Source organism: Danio rerio, chromosome 23 (assembly GCF_049306965.1).
Source record: "Danio rerio strain Tuebingen ecotype United States chromosome 23, GRCz12tu, whole genome shotgun sequence".
Taxonomy (NCBI): Eukaryota; Metazoa; Chordata; class Actinopteri; order Cypriniformes; family Danionidae; genus Danio; species Danio rerio.
The window spans coordinates 46,683,345-46,700,000 of record NC_133198.1 but is presented as its reverse complement, the minus strand read 5'-3'; the positions used below and the strand labels follow the sequence as shown (position 1 = coordinate 46,700,000).

At 35.4% G+C, this 16,656-nt stretch overlaps 2 protein-coding genes and 1 long non-coding RNA gene across 14 annotated transcripts in view; 1 reads left to right on the top strand and 2 right to left on the bottom strand.

The window, feature by feature from the left end:
* Nucleotides 1-1,008, bottom strand: part of tgm2a (transglutaminase 2, C polypeptide A) — a 16,751-nt gene extending 15,743 nt beyond the window's left edge. The window contains 2 exon segments of the mRNA NM_001004647.2: nucleotides 203-382; nucleotides 977-1,008. Coding sequence (NP_001004647.1) covers nucleotides 203-382; nucleotides 977-986 — 190 coding nt within the window. The 5' untranslated portion in view covers nucleotides 987-1,008.
* Nucleotides 1-13,133, top strand: part of LOC137489153 (uncharacterized) — a 46,206-nt gene extending 33,073 nt beyond the window's left edge. For 3 of the 9 annotated variants that reach the window (XR_012398809.1, XR_012398807.1, XR_012398804.1), the window contains 5 exons: nucleotides 995-1,195; nucleotides 4,616-4,709; nucleotides 9,215-9,311; nucleotides 9,995-10,186; nucleotides 12,095-12,776. This is a non-coding gene — a long non-coding RNA (uncharacterized lncRNA). Of the gene's footprint in view, nucleotides 1-994; nucleotides 1,196-4,615; nucleotides 4,710-9,214; nucleotides 9,312-9,994; nucleotides 10,187-12,094 lie in introns of all 9 variants that reach the window. The other 6 variants (XR_012398805.1, XR_012398806.1, XR_012398810.1 and 3 more) reach the window with 3 other exon arrangements.
* quoa (quattro a) overlaps nucleotides 4,177-16,656 on the bottom strand; it is a 75,079-nt gene continuing 62,599 nt past the window's right edge. For 2 of the 4 annotated variants that reach the window (XM_073939429.1, XM_021470050.2), the window contains exons 20-26: nucleotides 15,995-16,172; nucleotides 12,117-12,230; nucleotides 9,978-10,154; nucleotides 9,164-9,357; nucleotides 8,632-8,677; nucleotides 6,110-6,168; nucleotides 4,177-4,851 (exon numbers count right to left, since the gene is read on the bottom strand). In XM_073939429.1, the coding sequence (XP_073795530.1) occupies nucleotides 8,645-8,677; nucleotides 9,164-9,357; nucleotides 9,978-10,154; nucleotides 12,117-12,230; nucleotides 15,995-16,172 (696 nt within the window). In that variant the 3' untranslated portion in view covers nucleotides 4,177-4,851; nucleotides 6,110-6,168; nucleotides 8,632-8,644. The remainder of the gene's footprint in view (nucleotides 4,852-6,109; nucleotides 6,169-8,631; nucleotides 8,678-9,163; nucleotides 9,358-9,977; nucleotides 10,155-12,116; nucleotides 12,231-15,994; nucleotides 16,173-16,656) is intronic. The other 2 variants (XM_073939428.1, XM_009297130.4) reach the window with 1 other exon arrangement.

Below are 16,656 nucleotides of genomic sequence, written 5' to 3'. Positions count from 1 at the left end.
AACAGCATGTGGTGTAGTTACAGCATCCACCAGCAGTAACTCACTAGCAGAACTATCAATCACAGTACCCATGTACACTTTCTGTACACTCATATTTTAAAGTTATAATATTTCTTTTATCTGCTTTAAATAATGAATCATATATGTACAGTGGTTGTATGTTTTATGTGTAGTTTTGATTGGATGGATGTGATCTAGTAACCTGTTTGGGCGATAAACTTGATATTGTCTCCATTCTGGAAGTGAGTTCCCTCTTTGAGGTGTAAATGGATAGTGAAGGTCTGTCCTCTCCTCACGATCAGTCTGTCCACACCGTTCAGATGCGTGTGGTGATTGGTGTTGTTCACCTCACACGCCAAATCAATGCTCTCAATTTCCACCACTGCCAACAGAAAATACAAAAACCGTTAGCCTTTTAGAAGATTAATGCACTGACTTTATTCCTCATGAATTGTTTCTTGTTTTTTTAGTAGCATTGTTAAGTTTAGACATTAGGCCAGCTCGATGGCTTAAAATGGTTTAAAAAAAAATTAAAACAGCTTTTATTCTAGCCGAAATAAAACAAATAAGACTTTCTCCAGAAGAAAAAACATTTTAGGATATACTGTGATAAATTCCTGAATCTGTTCAACATCATTTGGGAAATATTTGATGAAGATGAAAAAAAAATTCAAAGGAGGGCAAATAATTTTGACGTCAACTGTATGTTTTTGTTACATTTGCGTAATAAAACAAAACTTATTTTGGATAAGATTAATCTTTGCCCAGCACTAATTAATTGCATTGCAATATCTTAAAGGGACAGTTCATTCATAAATGAAATCCACTTTGATTGGCTGTCATCTCAGATAACAGCTGCACATGACATACAAACACATGCGCATATGCTTTATCAATTTCACCATGCTAAAACCTGCGTTATGCATGAATAATTTCACATGCATTCTTCCAATAATGTTAATATCTGAATGCTTACCTCTCTCCATGCTCTCAGATGGTTAATGCTCTGCGTGTGGCTCGTGTTGGGTCGTCTTCAGCTGGTGTTGGGGTCACTGAGGGATATTTTGGGCTTTGCGTCCTAATGTTACGCTGGTGTCAGAGGACCAAGACTTCAAACCCCGGCGCTTATTTGTGACATTTCCGTCTTCTACCAAACACTGACGGCATTAAATCACATTACAGCATGTCATGTTACGTGAGTCTATTTCTGACTGACAGTCTCTGCGGGATCATAGATGCACATTAGTTTCAGCCATATTTATATGCACTACTGTACACGTGTGCTTAATAACTGTAAAGCTGTTAATCAGAGGACACAGACAATTTTCCTAGATGTCTTTGGGTAAAACTGTCAGTGAAGTGGTTATTTGTGCATGCTTTATATTTGCGATTATCATTTTAAATTGAAAATTGTAATTTACAAAGTTCTGCAGGCAGTAATTTGGATTACATTTGTTTGTGAAGATTAAGTACTGTATGTGTTCGTTCTAGAAAAGCTAACAAAATGAATCAATAAATTATGATGTAAATGAATTAAATTAATAAATTAATTTTATTATTTGAAAAAAAAGGCCAAGACAAAGAAGAAACTAAACTAAAGTCAAAACCAAGTTAACTAAATTAAAACTCATAACAATACATACAAAAATATTTATTTGAAGTATATAAAGCCAACAAAATAAATAAATAAATAAATAATATTTTAAATGAATTCAAGTTGTAAATTATTTGTATTATTTTAAAATTGAAAATAGAAATTAATTGAATAAGTGAATTAAAATTCATAAAATACAAAATAAGTTTATTTAAAGTGCATAGAAGCTAACAAAATAAACAAATTATAATTTTAATGAAATTTAAATTAATTTAAATAATATTTTCTTTAATAAAAAAGGCCAAGACAAATGGAAAATTAATTGAGTTTTTTTAAATTCTAAAAGTGCATAAAAGCTAACAAAATAAACAAGTTATTATTTTAATAAAATTTAAATTCTTTAAAATAATAAGGTTTTATTATTTTAAAAATGCCAAGACAACTGAGAAATTAATTGTAAAAAAGATTTAAAAATAATTAAATTAAAACTGCAAATACAAATAAAAAATACAAAGTTTATTCAAAGTGTTTAAAAACTAAATAAATAAATCAATAACTTATTATTTAAATTAAAATAGTAAGTTATTTTTTATATTAAAATAAAGACAAGACAAGTGAGAAATTGTACAAAAAATATTGAATGAAAAATCATAAAATACAAAAAAGTTTATTTAAATTGTATAAAAAATAACTAAATAAATAAATTATAATTTCATTAATTTAAATTAATTTAAAAAATAAATATTTTTATTATTTAAAAAAGCCAAGACAAACGAGAAATTAGTTGCAAATATATATATAAAATAAATTAAAACTCATAAAATACAAAAAAAGTTTATTTAAAATGCTAACTAAAATATTAAATTCTAATTTAAATAAAATTTAATTAAAATAATCAATTATATATATTATTTTAAAATAGGCAAATCAAGAAATTGTTTGTAAAAAATATCTACAATTAAATGAAAACTCAAATGCAAAAAAGTGTTTAAAAGCTAACAAAATAAATGTATGAATAAATTATTTAAATAAAATTTTAATTATTTAAAATAGTCAATTAAATTTTATTATTTTAAAATAGGGCAAGACAAGTGAGAAATTGATTTAAAAAAATCTAATAAAATTTTAAAAATACAAAAAGTTTATTTAAAGTGCATACTAGCTAACAAAATAAGTTATAATGTAAATTATTTTTAAATAAATTAAAATTTAAATAACTTAAAATAATACATAATTTTTATTATTTAGAAAAAGGAAAAGACTAATAAAAAGCTAACTGTAAAAAAGTATTTAATTAAATTTAAACTTTTAAAATGCAAAAAAAAAGTTTATTAAAAGTGTATAAACACACTATACCTTATAAATAAATTATCTAAATCATTTTAAATTAACTGCATTAGTAGTGTGGCTAATGTGTGCATGGGTTTATTTCAGGGTTTTCGTGGGGTCTTAAGTCTTAATTCTCAAACGCTAAATTTTAAACCTTAAGTCTTTAAAAAAACTGAAATATTGTGTTGTAGGTCTTAAATCTTTTTATTTATTTTAAAAAAAATCTTTTTTAACTTAAAAAACTTTAACTTAATTTTCCTTTTTCATGTATAGCTACCAAATTTGGCCATTAACACCCATTCGATCACCAACATTTCACTTTTTATTAAAAAATAGCATTTAATTTTAACTACAATTAATTACATTTGTTTAAAAGTTCTTTATTTATTTACTGCTGAGGGTACTGACCTGACCTTTTTCTTTCATTATTAAATATAATAAAATGCAATTGTTACAATACAATGATTATTAAATTCTAATCATTTTTAGATAGGACTGATAGGTCAAGTGAAAATCTTTTCCAAATGGGATATTTGAAAAAAAATCCTTTGCATTAAGCCCCGTATGTTCAAAATTTCATTCATAATGGTCTAAAAATGTCTCGAATTTAACTTTGTGAAACCTGCAGAAACCCTAAATATTTATAAAGCGCAATATAACAACAGTTGTTGAACATTGTGCTGTACACAAATTGTGATAAAATGATCAAATAAGACTAAAGGACTTAAACAACATACAATACATACAACACGAAACAAAAAACAGCAAGCTCAGCTAACTCTGGTGTTAAAAGCCTTTTCTATAGGTGAAGGTTTAGTTTCCCCCTTGAAAAGTTTCCCTGTGGGGCACGCAGTGGAAAAGGTCCGGTCTCCCTTTTACTTTAACTCTGATCTGGGAACTATTAACAATTTCTAAATCGATGACCTTAAACATCGAGCAAATTTGTTAAGTCACGCATTCAGAAAGATAAGAAGGTGCCAAACCATTTAAAACATTAAAAACAGAGAAAAATGCTAAACCTTATTCTAAAACACACCGGGGACCAGTGCAGAAAGTAAGACGGGGGTGATGTGCTCAAATTTTTCGAGTGCCAGTAAAATGTCTAGCAGCTGCGCTTTGGACCACTTGCAGGGGATTTATATAGGATTGACCAAGTCAAGTTTAAATTGAATTGCAGTAATCCAACATGAAGCTATAAAATCTAACTGTCTATTAAGAAAATAAAATTTATAAATAAAACAAGACACAAAACAAATATTTTATTCTCTTTATTCATTATAAATCTTTTAAATAATAAAATACAGATTTCTGTATCATCATCCTGTTTATTATAGTCCACAATATAAACAGTCCAGTACTTTCACACATGCTGTAGAAAACCCTTATACAGTCTCAATTAATTATTAATAATTAAAATACTTTTTCAAGCAGTTATTCAAATCATGTGTCTGTGTGCGCATTTATGTAAACATGTATTCTTCTCTGCCATAAATGATGTTATATGAGCTGGATAAACGTACTTAGGACATTTATAAATGTTAAATTATACTTATGTGTGTAATACTGAACATTGCATAAGGGAGTGTAATCTGTTTTCAAAATACTCTTCTGTACATTTTATTAAGAAATAATCTCCATGCATATTAATCGCACAATAATTCAAGCTTCAACATATTATTTCTGTCCTTCCAGATCCAGAACTTCCAGAAACAGCAGGAAGATGCCCATGCAGTTCCTCAAATCTGCCTTTCAAGATGACAAGTTAGATGATTGGTCCACAGATGAGGTCTGGTCACTCATAATCACTTTCTTCTTATTGTTTTCAGCATTTCTACACAGGATAATCCAGTATCTTGTCTAATCTGGTCTGTTTTTTTAATGTTGTATGTCCAAAACTTTTTCTTGCTTCAGATGAGATTCATGCAAGCCTGTAGACGAGATGCATTGTTTGAATAATTGATAAAATGCACACTTCTGAATTAGCTATTTTAATATTTACCTAATTTAAAAAAATATATAAAATAGGAAAGTATTTTAATCTGTATTAGTATATGTTTTTGTATTTTTTTTTTATGAGGTCATAATATGCTTTTGTACTGTGTATATAAGATGTACACTTCCTGACAGAAGTCTTGTCGTGTATCCCAGATGTACAGTAAGAGCAGCAAATAATAACTTGACTTCTAGTTGATCATTTGGAAGGGTCAGAAGGTGGATTTTTCTGATGAATCATCTGTTGATCTGCATCTCAATCATCACAAATACTGCAGAAGACCTACTGGAATCCGCATGGACCCAAGGTTTTCACAGAAATCAAGTTTGGTAAAGGAAAAATCATGGTTTGGGGTTACATTCAGTATAAGGGTGTGCGAGAGATCTGCTGTGGATGGCAACATCAACAGCCTGAGGTATCAAGACATCTGTTCTGCCCATTACATTACAAACCACAGGAGAGGGACAATTCTCCAGCAGGATAGCGCTCCTGCTCATACTTCAGCCTCCACATCAAAACTCCTGAAAGCAAAGAAGGTCAAGCTGCTCCAGGATTGGCCAGCCCAGTCACCAGACATGAACATTACTGAGATGGAGGAGGCTTTGAAGATGAATTCAGATAATCTCGATGAACTCTGGGAGTCCTGCAGGAACGCTTTCTTTGCCATTCCAGACTAATTTATTAATCAGTGATTTGAGTCATGTCAGAGATGTATGGATGCAGTCCTCCAAACTCATGATGGAGTCAGACACAATATTCATTCTGTCTCCACTGCAGCAGGACTTTATATTCTATACTGGACATTATTTCTGTTCAGTGACGAGACTTTAGTCTAAGCAAAGTTAAACCTTACTGTCCTATTTAAATCATTAAATCATATTCTGGTCAAATAAGCATACTCTAGAGGCCTTTGCCTTTCATATAAGCCCCTTCTGATACCAGATGATCAACTAGAATTCAAGTTATTATTTGTTCTTCCTAAAACTTGGATATCCAACAAGACTTTTGTCAGGTAGTGTAATTGTAATATAATCCCCAGAATATGTCTGTGAAGTTTCAGCTCAATATCTCGCAGATCATATTATGCAGTGAAAATGTCAATTTTCGTAACATTACAAATTAATGAAAGTGTAAATAAAAGCATAATACAACCTCTTTAAGAATGCAATATAAGACAGTTTGTAGTGACTCACCTCTGTCAAGGCTAAACCTCTGTTGAAGCTTTGGATCGAATCGGTTCCTCAAACTGACACTGTTGTAAGAACAGATTAGCATAATTACAATTCAGTCAGTCGAATTATTTACGTTGTAAAATATCAGCTCTGCTCTAACCCCTAGTGGAGTGGATTTTGAAATATGAGAGATAGGAGTTGCCTAGTAAACGATGCAAAATTTAGTAACTGCAAATTTAATTGGGACCACATCAACTAGGACAAACATTGATGGTATAAAACTAAAGTCTAGCACAAAGTTTCCTAACCACGTTCCTAAAGAACCTCCAGCTCTGCACATTTTTCCATAGCTGTGTCCCTAATGGCACACTGTACTTATGCACTTACACACTCAACAGCATAGTATATGTATGTAGTGTCGTTTCAAATAGACTGATTTCACGAAGCCGCCATTTTCAAAAGCGAAATCGAGGCTGCGGTGGGAAAAAACCCGGAAGTATCATTGGGAGTTACATAGGAATGTTTTGTAACTGGCTGTATATCTTATCAGCGAAGATAAAGTGACACAAATTTATAATTTCTCCACCTTCCGGGTAACCCTAAGGTCCGTTCTGAATGAATGGTGAATGTAAAAAGGGATATCAGAGCTCATTTTCAGCTAAGTTAAGGGAAATGGCACTAGTTAGTTAACGTTTTCTTTCCCAAACACACGTTTTAGATGCTATTCATCAAACTCGAGTTAATAAACTGATTCTTTCACTAAATTAGACTCCTCACGATACTGAAACAAAAGAAAGACCGGCAATTTCGTGCTAACATTTAAGGCAACTTTGATGGCTTTCTTGAAACAGCGCTGATTTGCCATTGTGTTCACGTGTTCAACAGATTTGATTGTGATTGGCTGAGAAGGTCATCAGTTCACCCACCGCTGTATACTGAGTATAAACACAGACGAGCCGAGCGATCTGCTTGATGACTCGACTGATCTTGACAGCTGCTTCGCGCTTCAGTCCGTGTATCTGTGTTTGCACTGGGTGAAGAGCGGTAAACTGAGCGCAAACCAAACACAGATACACGGAGACTAAAGCGCGAAGCCGTGAAGATCAGTCGAGTCATCCGCGCTCAGCGGCACTTCCATGTTAGCGGGAAATAGACGGGTTTAAAACTTCAGTACCAGGACAACACTATTACAGACAACACGAGGGTGTGCTGCAGAGGACTGCAGTGTTTTATCACTCACCGGGTTACACAGGCTGAAGCAGGAAAGCGTCCTCACAGTGTTTAACTAGTGCCATGAGCTGAAGCCTAGGAGGACACTTAAGCGTATCACTGAGATTGTGATCTTGTTTGATGCTAAATTGATTTTAATTGTTTAAAATAAACTTACTAAATAATAATAAAAAAAGTGATGGTTACACCATTTCTGCATTTTGAAATCTCTGCAACAGCTGGAGGCTTATAGTACACGGCATGTTACTGCAATGTTTACAGTGCTGGACCTATACTTCAGGGTTTCTTCCCACCGCAGCCTCGCTTTGATTATTTAAAATGGCGGCCGCGTGAAATAAGCGTATTGAGCACTAATGTTTTTTTACTAAGTGGAAATTTAAACCGTTTCCCAGATGACATTTGACAGTTGCCAAAACAGTGAAATAAATGACCAAACTATCAAATAATACCTGCCATGAGTATAACCGCATTCACCATCGGGAGGCGCAATAATCAATCCTCTCATAGGAGAATTTTGCTTCCACAATCCAAAATAAATAAAGTAATCCAACATGTGTGCCCGATAGCTCCGCCCCTTCCACTACGTGGGCAAACCTGCAGTCGTTGAGTGTGTGAACTGTCCATCATTCCACACTTTATTTTACTGGTTGAATAAGTGCATCATCCGGGTAATTAAAATACACTTATTATTTTTAGTTTTCAGTGTGAACGCTCTACTTACACTATTTACTCTACAAAATGGCATAGAATAGTGCGCAAGTATGCAATTTGAGACACACCTCATGTTTCTTTAACCAAACACACCTGATTTAGATCATCGGCTCATTAGCAGAGACTGTCAATTACACCCATGAAAGCTCTTTCAAAGGAGACACCCAAAACATGTAGTGTTGGTGTTCCTTCAGGAATGTGGTTGAGAAACACGGCTCTTGCATGTATAGATATCAACAGAACTAAAGTTGAGTCAATGTGATCAGAAAACAAAATAATAATAATAAAACCTAGCAGAAATTAGATGTGAACAAACCTGAATGGTTTTTAGTGTATATCATCACAATATAGATGGGAATAAAACTTAAAGTAAAAAAAGCCAATTTAATATATGTATTTTACTTGAGATCCACTGATGTAAATTAAAGAAAGTGTGAAATGAAGTATTCTTTATAGTAATTTAAAATATGTAACTCAAAATGGCAAAAATCTCAAATCATATTGACCAGTGAATGAAAAAAAAATCAGCTTGTAGTGACTGGGCTTAAATGGTTATTTTATGGATTAAAATGGATTATACCCATAAATAAAAATGTACTCACTATTTACTCCCCGTCAAGTGTTTTCAAACCTTTGAGTTTCTTTATTCTGTTGAACACAAAAGAAGATATTTATATTTATGTTGAACAAAAAAATAATACAATGGACTTCAATGGTGACAGGTTTTCAACGTTTTTCCAATTATCTTCTTTTGTGTTCAACAGTCAGAACTTGAGAGAATTTTCAGTTTTGAGTGAGAACTGTAGTATCACTGTTTTATCATGCAAGTCAGCATCTTTATTTGCTTATAAATGTTGTGTATGAGAGTTCACTGAGTGCAACACCTAATACACAAACACTTCAATGAACATCTACACATAGACTTCATCACTTATATGCTTTATAACTGCAGTTTGACTGTGTTTATAAATAATATGGTGTTAAAAGCTATTAGATACCATAATTAATAAAGTTTTTGTCATTATAAATGTTTTGTAAAACTGCTTTAAAATGACAATTATGTGAAAAGCGCTATACAAATAGATTTGAATTGAGTTGTAATGGAAAAGAGCTGGGATGTGTTTATTTCTCCACCTTGAGAGTGCCGTGAGCCTCTGTTTGTGGACTGAGCATTTTTCTGGACAGGGCAGGAGAGCTGTAATGGATGGAGTGAGCAGGTGACGCTGAAGATCTGGAGTGAAGCAATGATGAAACTGATGACCTTCGACGTCCTGTGGAGCAGGTATGATCCGCACAGCCAGTCAAACCTGCGTTTTCCACCAATGACTCTATCAGGAACACATGGAGTGATGCTTTTATTAATAAGCAATTACTTCCTGAATTATTTGCCCCCTGTATTGTTTTTCCCCAAGTTTTGTTTAATGGAAAGCATATTATTAATAAGATAATTAATAAATTATCTATTAATAATAAATAATTAATAACTCATTTATAATAACTGGTTTCTTTTCTCTTTGCCATGATGACAGCACATAATATTTGACTAGATATTTTTCAAGGTACTAGTATTCAGCTTAAAGTGACATTTAAAGGCTTAACTAGGTTAATTAGGGTAATTAGGCAAGTTATTGCATAACAGTGGTTTGTTTTGTAGACAATCCAAAACTAATAGCTTAAGGGGGCTAATAATATTGATCTTAAAATGGGTTTAAAACAATTAAAAACTGCTTTTATTCTAGCCGAAAAAAAATACAAATAAAACTTTCTCCAGAAGAAAAAATATTATGGTAAAGACTGTGGAAAAAATCCTCAAAATGTTGAACATCATTTAAGAAATATTTAAAAAAGAAAAATAAATTCACAGGATTAATAATTCTGACTTTAACTGTACTGTAAAATTTTGACTTTACTGTAAAAAAATTTTTTCTCTATAATTGAACTCTGCTACCATATTTTCCTTGGAAGACGCTGGGAGACATCGAGCCCCGCCCTGAAGAAGAAGATGATTGGCTGCCTGCAGTTGATGTGGTGCTGCCAGAGCCAATGGAATCTGGCCGTGGTAAAGCCCCGCCCCTCTGAAGGCCAGACACCAGAGGATTGGGTGTTTTCAGTATTCCTACGAGTTCTGTCAGAAGAGAAAAGTCACAGAAAGTTCAGGTATTAATTAAAAACTTTGCTTTTTATTTGTAGCTTATATCATCTGCGGCAGTGGGGGTCAAGAGACAACGAGGGGGGGGGGGGGGGGTTCCTTGGTTTTTTATATATATATATTTTTTATATATATATATAAGCCATCAGCCTTTGAATTTTTCGCCATATGATTGCGACCCCTGGTGTTGTTATGCCAGATCACAGGTGTCAAATCCAGTTCCTTGAGGGGCACAGCTCCTGTACACTTCCTGTAGGTTTTTCAACAAATCTAAAGGACTCAATTAGTTTGATCAGTTGTGCTTAATTAGGGTTGGAACTAAACTGTACAGAGCAGTAACTGAACTTGACACTTGTGCGCTAGATTAACGACACAGCAAAAGTGTTAGTTGCAGCAGATTGGTTTTACAGCACCATGTTAAAACTTTGACACCTTTACGGCACCCACATACATGAAAAAAAAAAATAAAGGCCACGACTGAACATGGAGGATGATCTCCAAGCGGTGGTCTTCAAAATAAATCTTGCGCATTAAGTCTGTAAATAAGTTGTAAAATGTAAATTATAAATAAGTCTGTTACACTTTTTTTGTGTTGTCAATATGCTCATGTTGATATAGTTTCTATTGGCGTGTGCAATGAACGCCTGTTCTATGGCAGTGGTTTTCAATTCTAGTACCCCCTTGTGTAAATAAGAAACTAGGCATGCACGATATTGGAAAAACTGACCTTGCAATATTTTGTAGTTATGTGATCATATAGCTTATATTTCTTTCTTTACAAATTGTTTTTAAAGATTGAATTTATATGTAATATATACATTTATGGGGACGAATGTGGAACCATTTTCACAAATCAGAGAGATATCTGATCAAAGAAAAGGCATGAAGTGACCAGGGCCTGATGATGTATTAGATGATCATATATTTTACAAGAAAAGAGTTTATTTTGCCAACATTGCAACAGAAATTAAATTGTGAAGCTTTGCTGTGTAAAGCGACAACTTTAAAGGATAGTTCACCTTAAAATAAAAATCCATCATTAACTCAAAAAGATATTGTGAAGAATGTTGATAGCCAAAAGTGTCAAATTCACTATTTTTCATGCACGTAGTGGAAGTCAACAAGAGCGAAAAAGCTTTTCGAAGAGTATATTTCATGCTCCACTTCTAGTCCAAATATCTACAAATTCTTAAATCAAGAAGCATTTTAAGGACAAGCACAAAATATTTTCTAGTTCTCAAAAATAAAATGCTAAAACTTGAAAAAAAAAGCTAAATAATCTGCCAATTGAGCAAACAAAATAATCTTATGTCAAAAGAAAAAAGAAGAATATTTTGCTTGCCCCATTGGCAGATTATTAAGCTTGTTTTAAGGAAAACTCAATTTCGGCATATTTTTCTTTAAAACAAGACAATATTTTATGCTTGTCTGAGAAAATGCTTGTAGATAATCAGACTAGAAACGAGACAAAAACTCTTAAGTAAGAACAGCATTTTTGCAGCGTACTAAAGAAAGAAAGATGTTTTGGTGAACTGGCCCTTTAAGTTCAAGCAGAAGCTGCTGTCAGCCTGCGCACAAGTGTTAAGTGGACATCATTATAGCTGGCGCCAGCTCAATTGCTTGAATTAATTAGTTGCAGATTAATTAGGGTGAATATCACAGTGTAATTACTATTGGAGACTCAAGCCGCACCTGGAAGAGTTTGTGCTTTGAGACTTTGAGAGAAAAAAATCTGCCTAATGAGGAAAGACAACAGAAGAGAAGTCGCCTTTAACATAAAAATGCATTGAGCTTTTGTTTTAATTCCTAGCAAGACTTTTAATCCTAATTAACTTGACATTTGGGGATATTCTTCAAACTGTTTCCATCATTTTATTTCTCTGAGTGAAGTAAGTGTTTCATGCATTTGCTTTCAGTGTGTGATTGGCTGATAAATACCTCTTCCTGTGACATCACCATTCACAGTGTGATTGACAGCTGCGTTTCTGGGCTGAATGTCTACAAAAGGTTTGCAGCCGGTTCCCATGAACAACCTCTCCTGTCTCCTCAACTCTGAAACACAAAAATCAGCAAGTCTTGTCAATCTGTGGAGATATATCCTCAAACAATTGTGTTGAAACAATTTTTGCATAGGAATTATAGGTAAAGTGTACAATTATGCTGAAATAAACTACCGAGGACGGGTCGGGTAAATCTTCAAAGGGGAACTGTGTCCTTTATAACCTCATTCACATCACCCTGGCTACGCTGTTTCACTTTCTTAACAATAAAATGAAAACATAAGAAAATGGCTATTTTCATTTCGATATTAGCAATTTAACAGACACCAAAAATGTTGAGGCGTCATGTAGCTACATATTTATATGACCATCATCTTCACTGTATGCATATTTATAACAACACGAACACCACGTTATAACATTACTGCCTCCTTTCATTTTCATTGAAAAATACTAAACATACTGTTTTCTCTTTGGCTGAATATCAGTTTTAATAATCAATAATGGCAATCAATAATACACTATAAGAAAATAAAGGTAAGCAATCAGTGTACGTGGTTACATAAGTTCATTTATTAGCTTATGTTTGCGCTCTGCCAAAACACGTTACCTGATAGATTAAAAGACTGAAGAGTCATTAAACACCGAAAAGTCATAAGTAGGGCCAGATGGAATCTGCAGACATTTTTTGATATTTCAGCTGAGAATTTTGGTAAAAATCTGCAGATTTCTGCGGAATTATGTTGGGAGTATCATAACTAAAACATTAAAATGTGAAATAAAAAATAATAACTTAATGTTTAAAATGCAAATCCAATTAGATTTACTTTATTTGGTAAACAAAGCAAGTCTCTCATATAATATCTCTACTAAAAGAGAAAATATTACTTTACAAACTGCATTGTACATAAATCAGATGAACATTTTTATATTAGTCAATAATATTGCTATAATTAATTAAAAAACTAAATAAACTTAGATTTACACAAGTAAATAAACAGAATTAACGATGGGCTAAAAATTTGCGGCCTAGTCATAAGATAGGACATTTAACAACTAGTGAGATGAGATCCAGCGGTATATCCTTGAACTGACCGACCTGCGCTGCTCTCACCTGCGGTTTTGTGCTCAAAGCACCTGCTGACTGCCTGGAGCTCAGACCTCCACATGCAGTACGCTGCAGAACATGCCAGTGTGTGTATGTGTGTGTGTGATCACATGTGCGGTTTCAACGATGTAGTGTGGATGGAGATCTTTTCAGAAACGCCAGTGTGGACGTGGATCTTTTTCATTCTAATACGCTGTTTTAAAATTGAAACGTAATGGTGTATACGAGGCCTGAGTTTAACTCAATTTTCTCAATACTATAGAAAATCAAAAAATGTCTTGTGATGCGGTAATATGCAAAATGCATTGTTATCTTGTTAAACCTAATCTTATAAAACTGCTATCGAAAAAGTATTGTTCAGGAACTGGTATCGGAACTGGTATCAGAATTTTGCATGTCACGATTTTGCCAAGTCCGATGCGATCTTGCATTAACATCTATGTTGATCCTGAAACATCCTTTTTGTTCAAAAATGTAATCCATGCTTATTCCCTACACCTAAACCCCAACATACTGTAAGTGTAAACTATACATAAAATCAGAGAATAATAGGTGGATAACAATCAGGGCCGGAGCAAGCTGAACTGCCGCTCTAGGCAAAGGACGGTAACGCCGCCCTCAACCCTAATGTGAAAGCGGGGGGTTGGGGCGCCGCGGATATAACTGAGGGCGCGGGTGGTGAGGGTAGTGTCCGGGACGCCGCCCTCTCTATTCTACTGCACTAGACGCGGATATAACTGAGGGCGCGGGTGGTGAGGTTAGTGTCCGGGACGCCGCCCTCTCCATTCTACTGCACTAGACGCGGATATAACTGAGGGTGCGGGTGGTGAGGGTAGTGTCGTGGACGCCGCCCTCTCTATTCTACTGCACTAGACGTGGATATAACTGAGGGCGCGGGTGGTGAGGGTAGTGTCGTGGACGCCGCCCTCTCTATTCTACTGCACTAGACGCGGATATAACTGAGGGCGCGGGTGGTGAGGGTAGTGTCGTGGACGCCGCCCTCTCTATTCTACTGCACTAGACGCGGATATAACTGAGGGCGCGGGTGGTGAGGGTAGTGTCGTGGACGCCGCCCTCTCTATTCTACTGCACTAGACGCGGATATAACTGAGGGCGCGGGTGGTGAGGGTAGTGTCGTGGACGCCGCCCTCTCTATTCTACTGCACTAGACGCGGATATAACTGAGGGCGCGGGTGGTGAGGGTAGTGTTGCGGACGCTGCCCTCTCCATTCTACCGCACTAGACGCGGATATAGCTGAGGGCGCGGGTGGTGAGGGTAGTGTCGTGGACGCCGCCCTCTCTATTCTACTGCACTAGACGTGGATATAACTGAGGGCGCGGGTGGTGAGGGTAGTGTCGTGGACGCCGCCCTCTCTATTCTACTGCACTAGACGCGGATATAACTGAGGGCGCGGGTGGTGAGGGTAGTGTCGTGGACGCCGCCCTCTCTATTCTACTGCACTAGACGCGGATATAACTGAGGGCGCGGGTGGTGAGGGTAGTGTCGTGGACGCCGCCCTCTCTATTCTACTGCACTAGACGCGGATATAACTGAGGGCGCGGGTGGTGAGGGTAGTGTCGCGGACGCTGTCCTCTCCATTCTACCGCACTAGACGCGGATATAGCTGAGGGCGCAGGTGGTGAGGGTATTGTCGGGTATGCCGCCCTCTCTATTCTGCCACCCTAGGCCGCCTCTATGGATGCGCCGGCCCTGATAACAATCATGTAGAAGTGCATAAACCTGTAAGCCTAAACTTAATAGAAACGGTAAACATATTACTTTCAAGTTTTTTTTTTTCTTTCCTCAATTGGTGAAGTTTTGTTCCTCACCACTGTTGCCACTGGCTTGCTTGGTTTGGGACTTGTGGAGCTGCGCATCGATGGTTTTGCTCTTCAGTGTTTGGACTTACAGCAATGAAAATTAAACCACACTGAACTAAACTTCAACTCTGAAAACTGGACTGACAGTTTCAATTTACAAGAACTTCTAAAAGTGCTATAGATATAAAGATGAGTTGTATTGAATTTACAGATGTTTGACAGTCAGCTTACTGCACATACTGCTATATTAGACCAATTATGCACACCAAAGGTAATGCAGTCATTACACCTCAGGTGTGCATTGTTTTCTTTTAATTCAATGGACCGGAGTCAGTTACTCTGATAATACTATGGTAATACCACACCTAAAGTCACTGTTCAGATGTTGTATTTCAGACAATAGTTCTCAAACCGCTCCTGCGTGTAGCGCTGGTTTCTTACACATCTCATCCAGAGCATTCTGTTGTGTGTTGATGTGATTTTTGACTATGGTAGCTGTAAATTGAGCATAATTAATTAATTGAGCATGTAGTATAAATATAATTACTTTTGCACTTTACATGCTGTGATATAAAGTAAAAAGTATTTTCTCCACTGGTGTTGATTTATTTAAGACACCAGAGAGCAACACACAGCGATTGCCAGTCTGCATTATTCTTTACTTGTACTGCTCTTTGTAGATTGTTAATCAGTATGTAAATTAACTAATGCATTTTTGCTCTTTCATTTGCTCTTAATCTGTCTGTGCATCACTTTTTTGTTATTTTTTGTAGATTTTTTTTGTAGATTTTTAGCTCTTTTATTGGGTTGTGCCTTCATGCTTATTTGCTGTTCAGTAAATCTGGCCCTCTGAATACCTGATTTAGCATGCATTATGGTGCTCTGACCTCTGCTCTTGAGGGCTTGTTCCCACAGTATGTGCTCCAGGTCTGTGGTCCAGGCATGTTTGATGTCCCGTGTCTCCGCCTGGAGGATGTAGGTGTCCTGCGATCGTCGTCTTCTGAACCAAATCTCGAAACTCCGGCCGCTGAGACCACATGACTGCGTCATGCCAATCTCACAGGTCTGTGCAGAAAACAACATTCAACACTATTTACAAGCTAATCTGAAGAGAGAGACGGCATACGTTTTCAGGGTTTATACGGGTGCTGGATATGCGTGAAAATGCTTGAATGTTAATCTGGTGTTTTTAAGGTTTGAAAAGAGCTTAATGTATTTATTGCTTTTAAAATAGTGTGCCTTATTAAATAGGTAATAATAATTCAAAATTAAAATAAAATTTATCTCAATAAGGAGAGTAAATAACATTAATTCAATATTGTGCTTGGGACAAACATAGCATATTCTTAGTATACTACACTATACTATACTATACTCAGTCCCTCCAGGATTTCGGGAAATAAAAATAGTTTTTTTGCGACAAAAATCGGTTTGATTATGTGGTGAGATTTTTCAAGATTTGCTGCAAATTTCACAGCATTTCTTTTGTTTTTCAGTTAAAATACACACAAATTATACCTTAATTCAGTGGTAGGGAACCTGTGGCTCT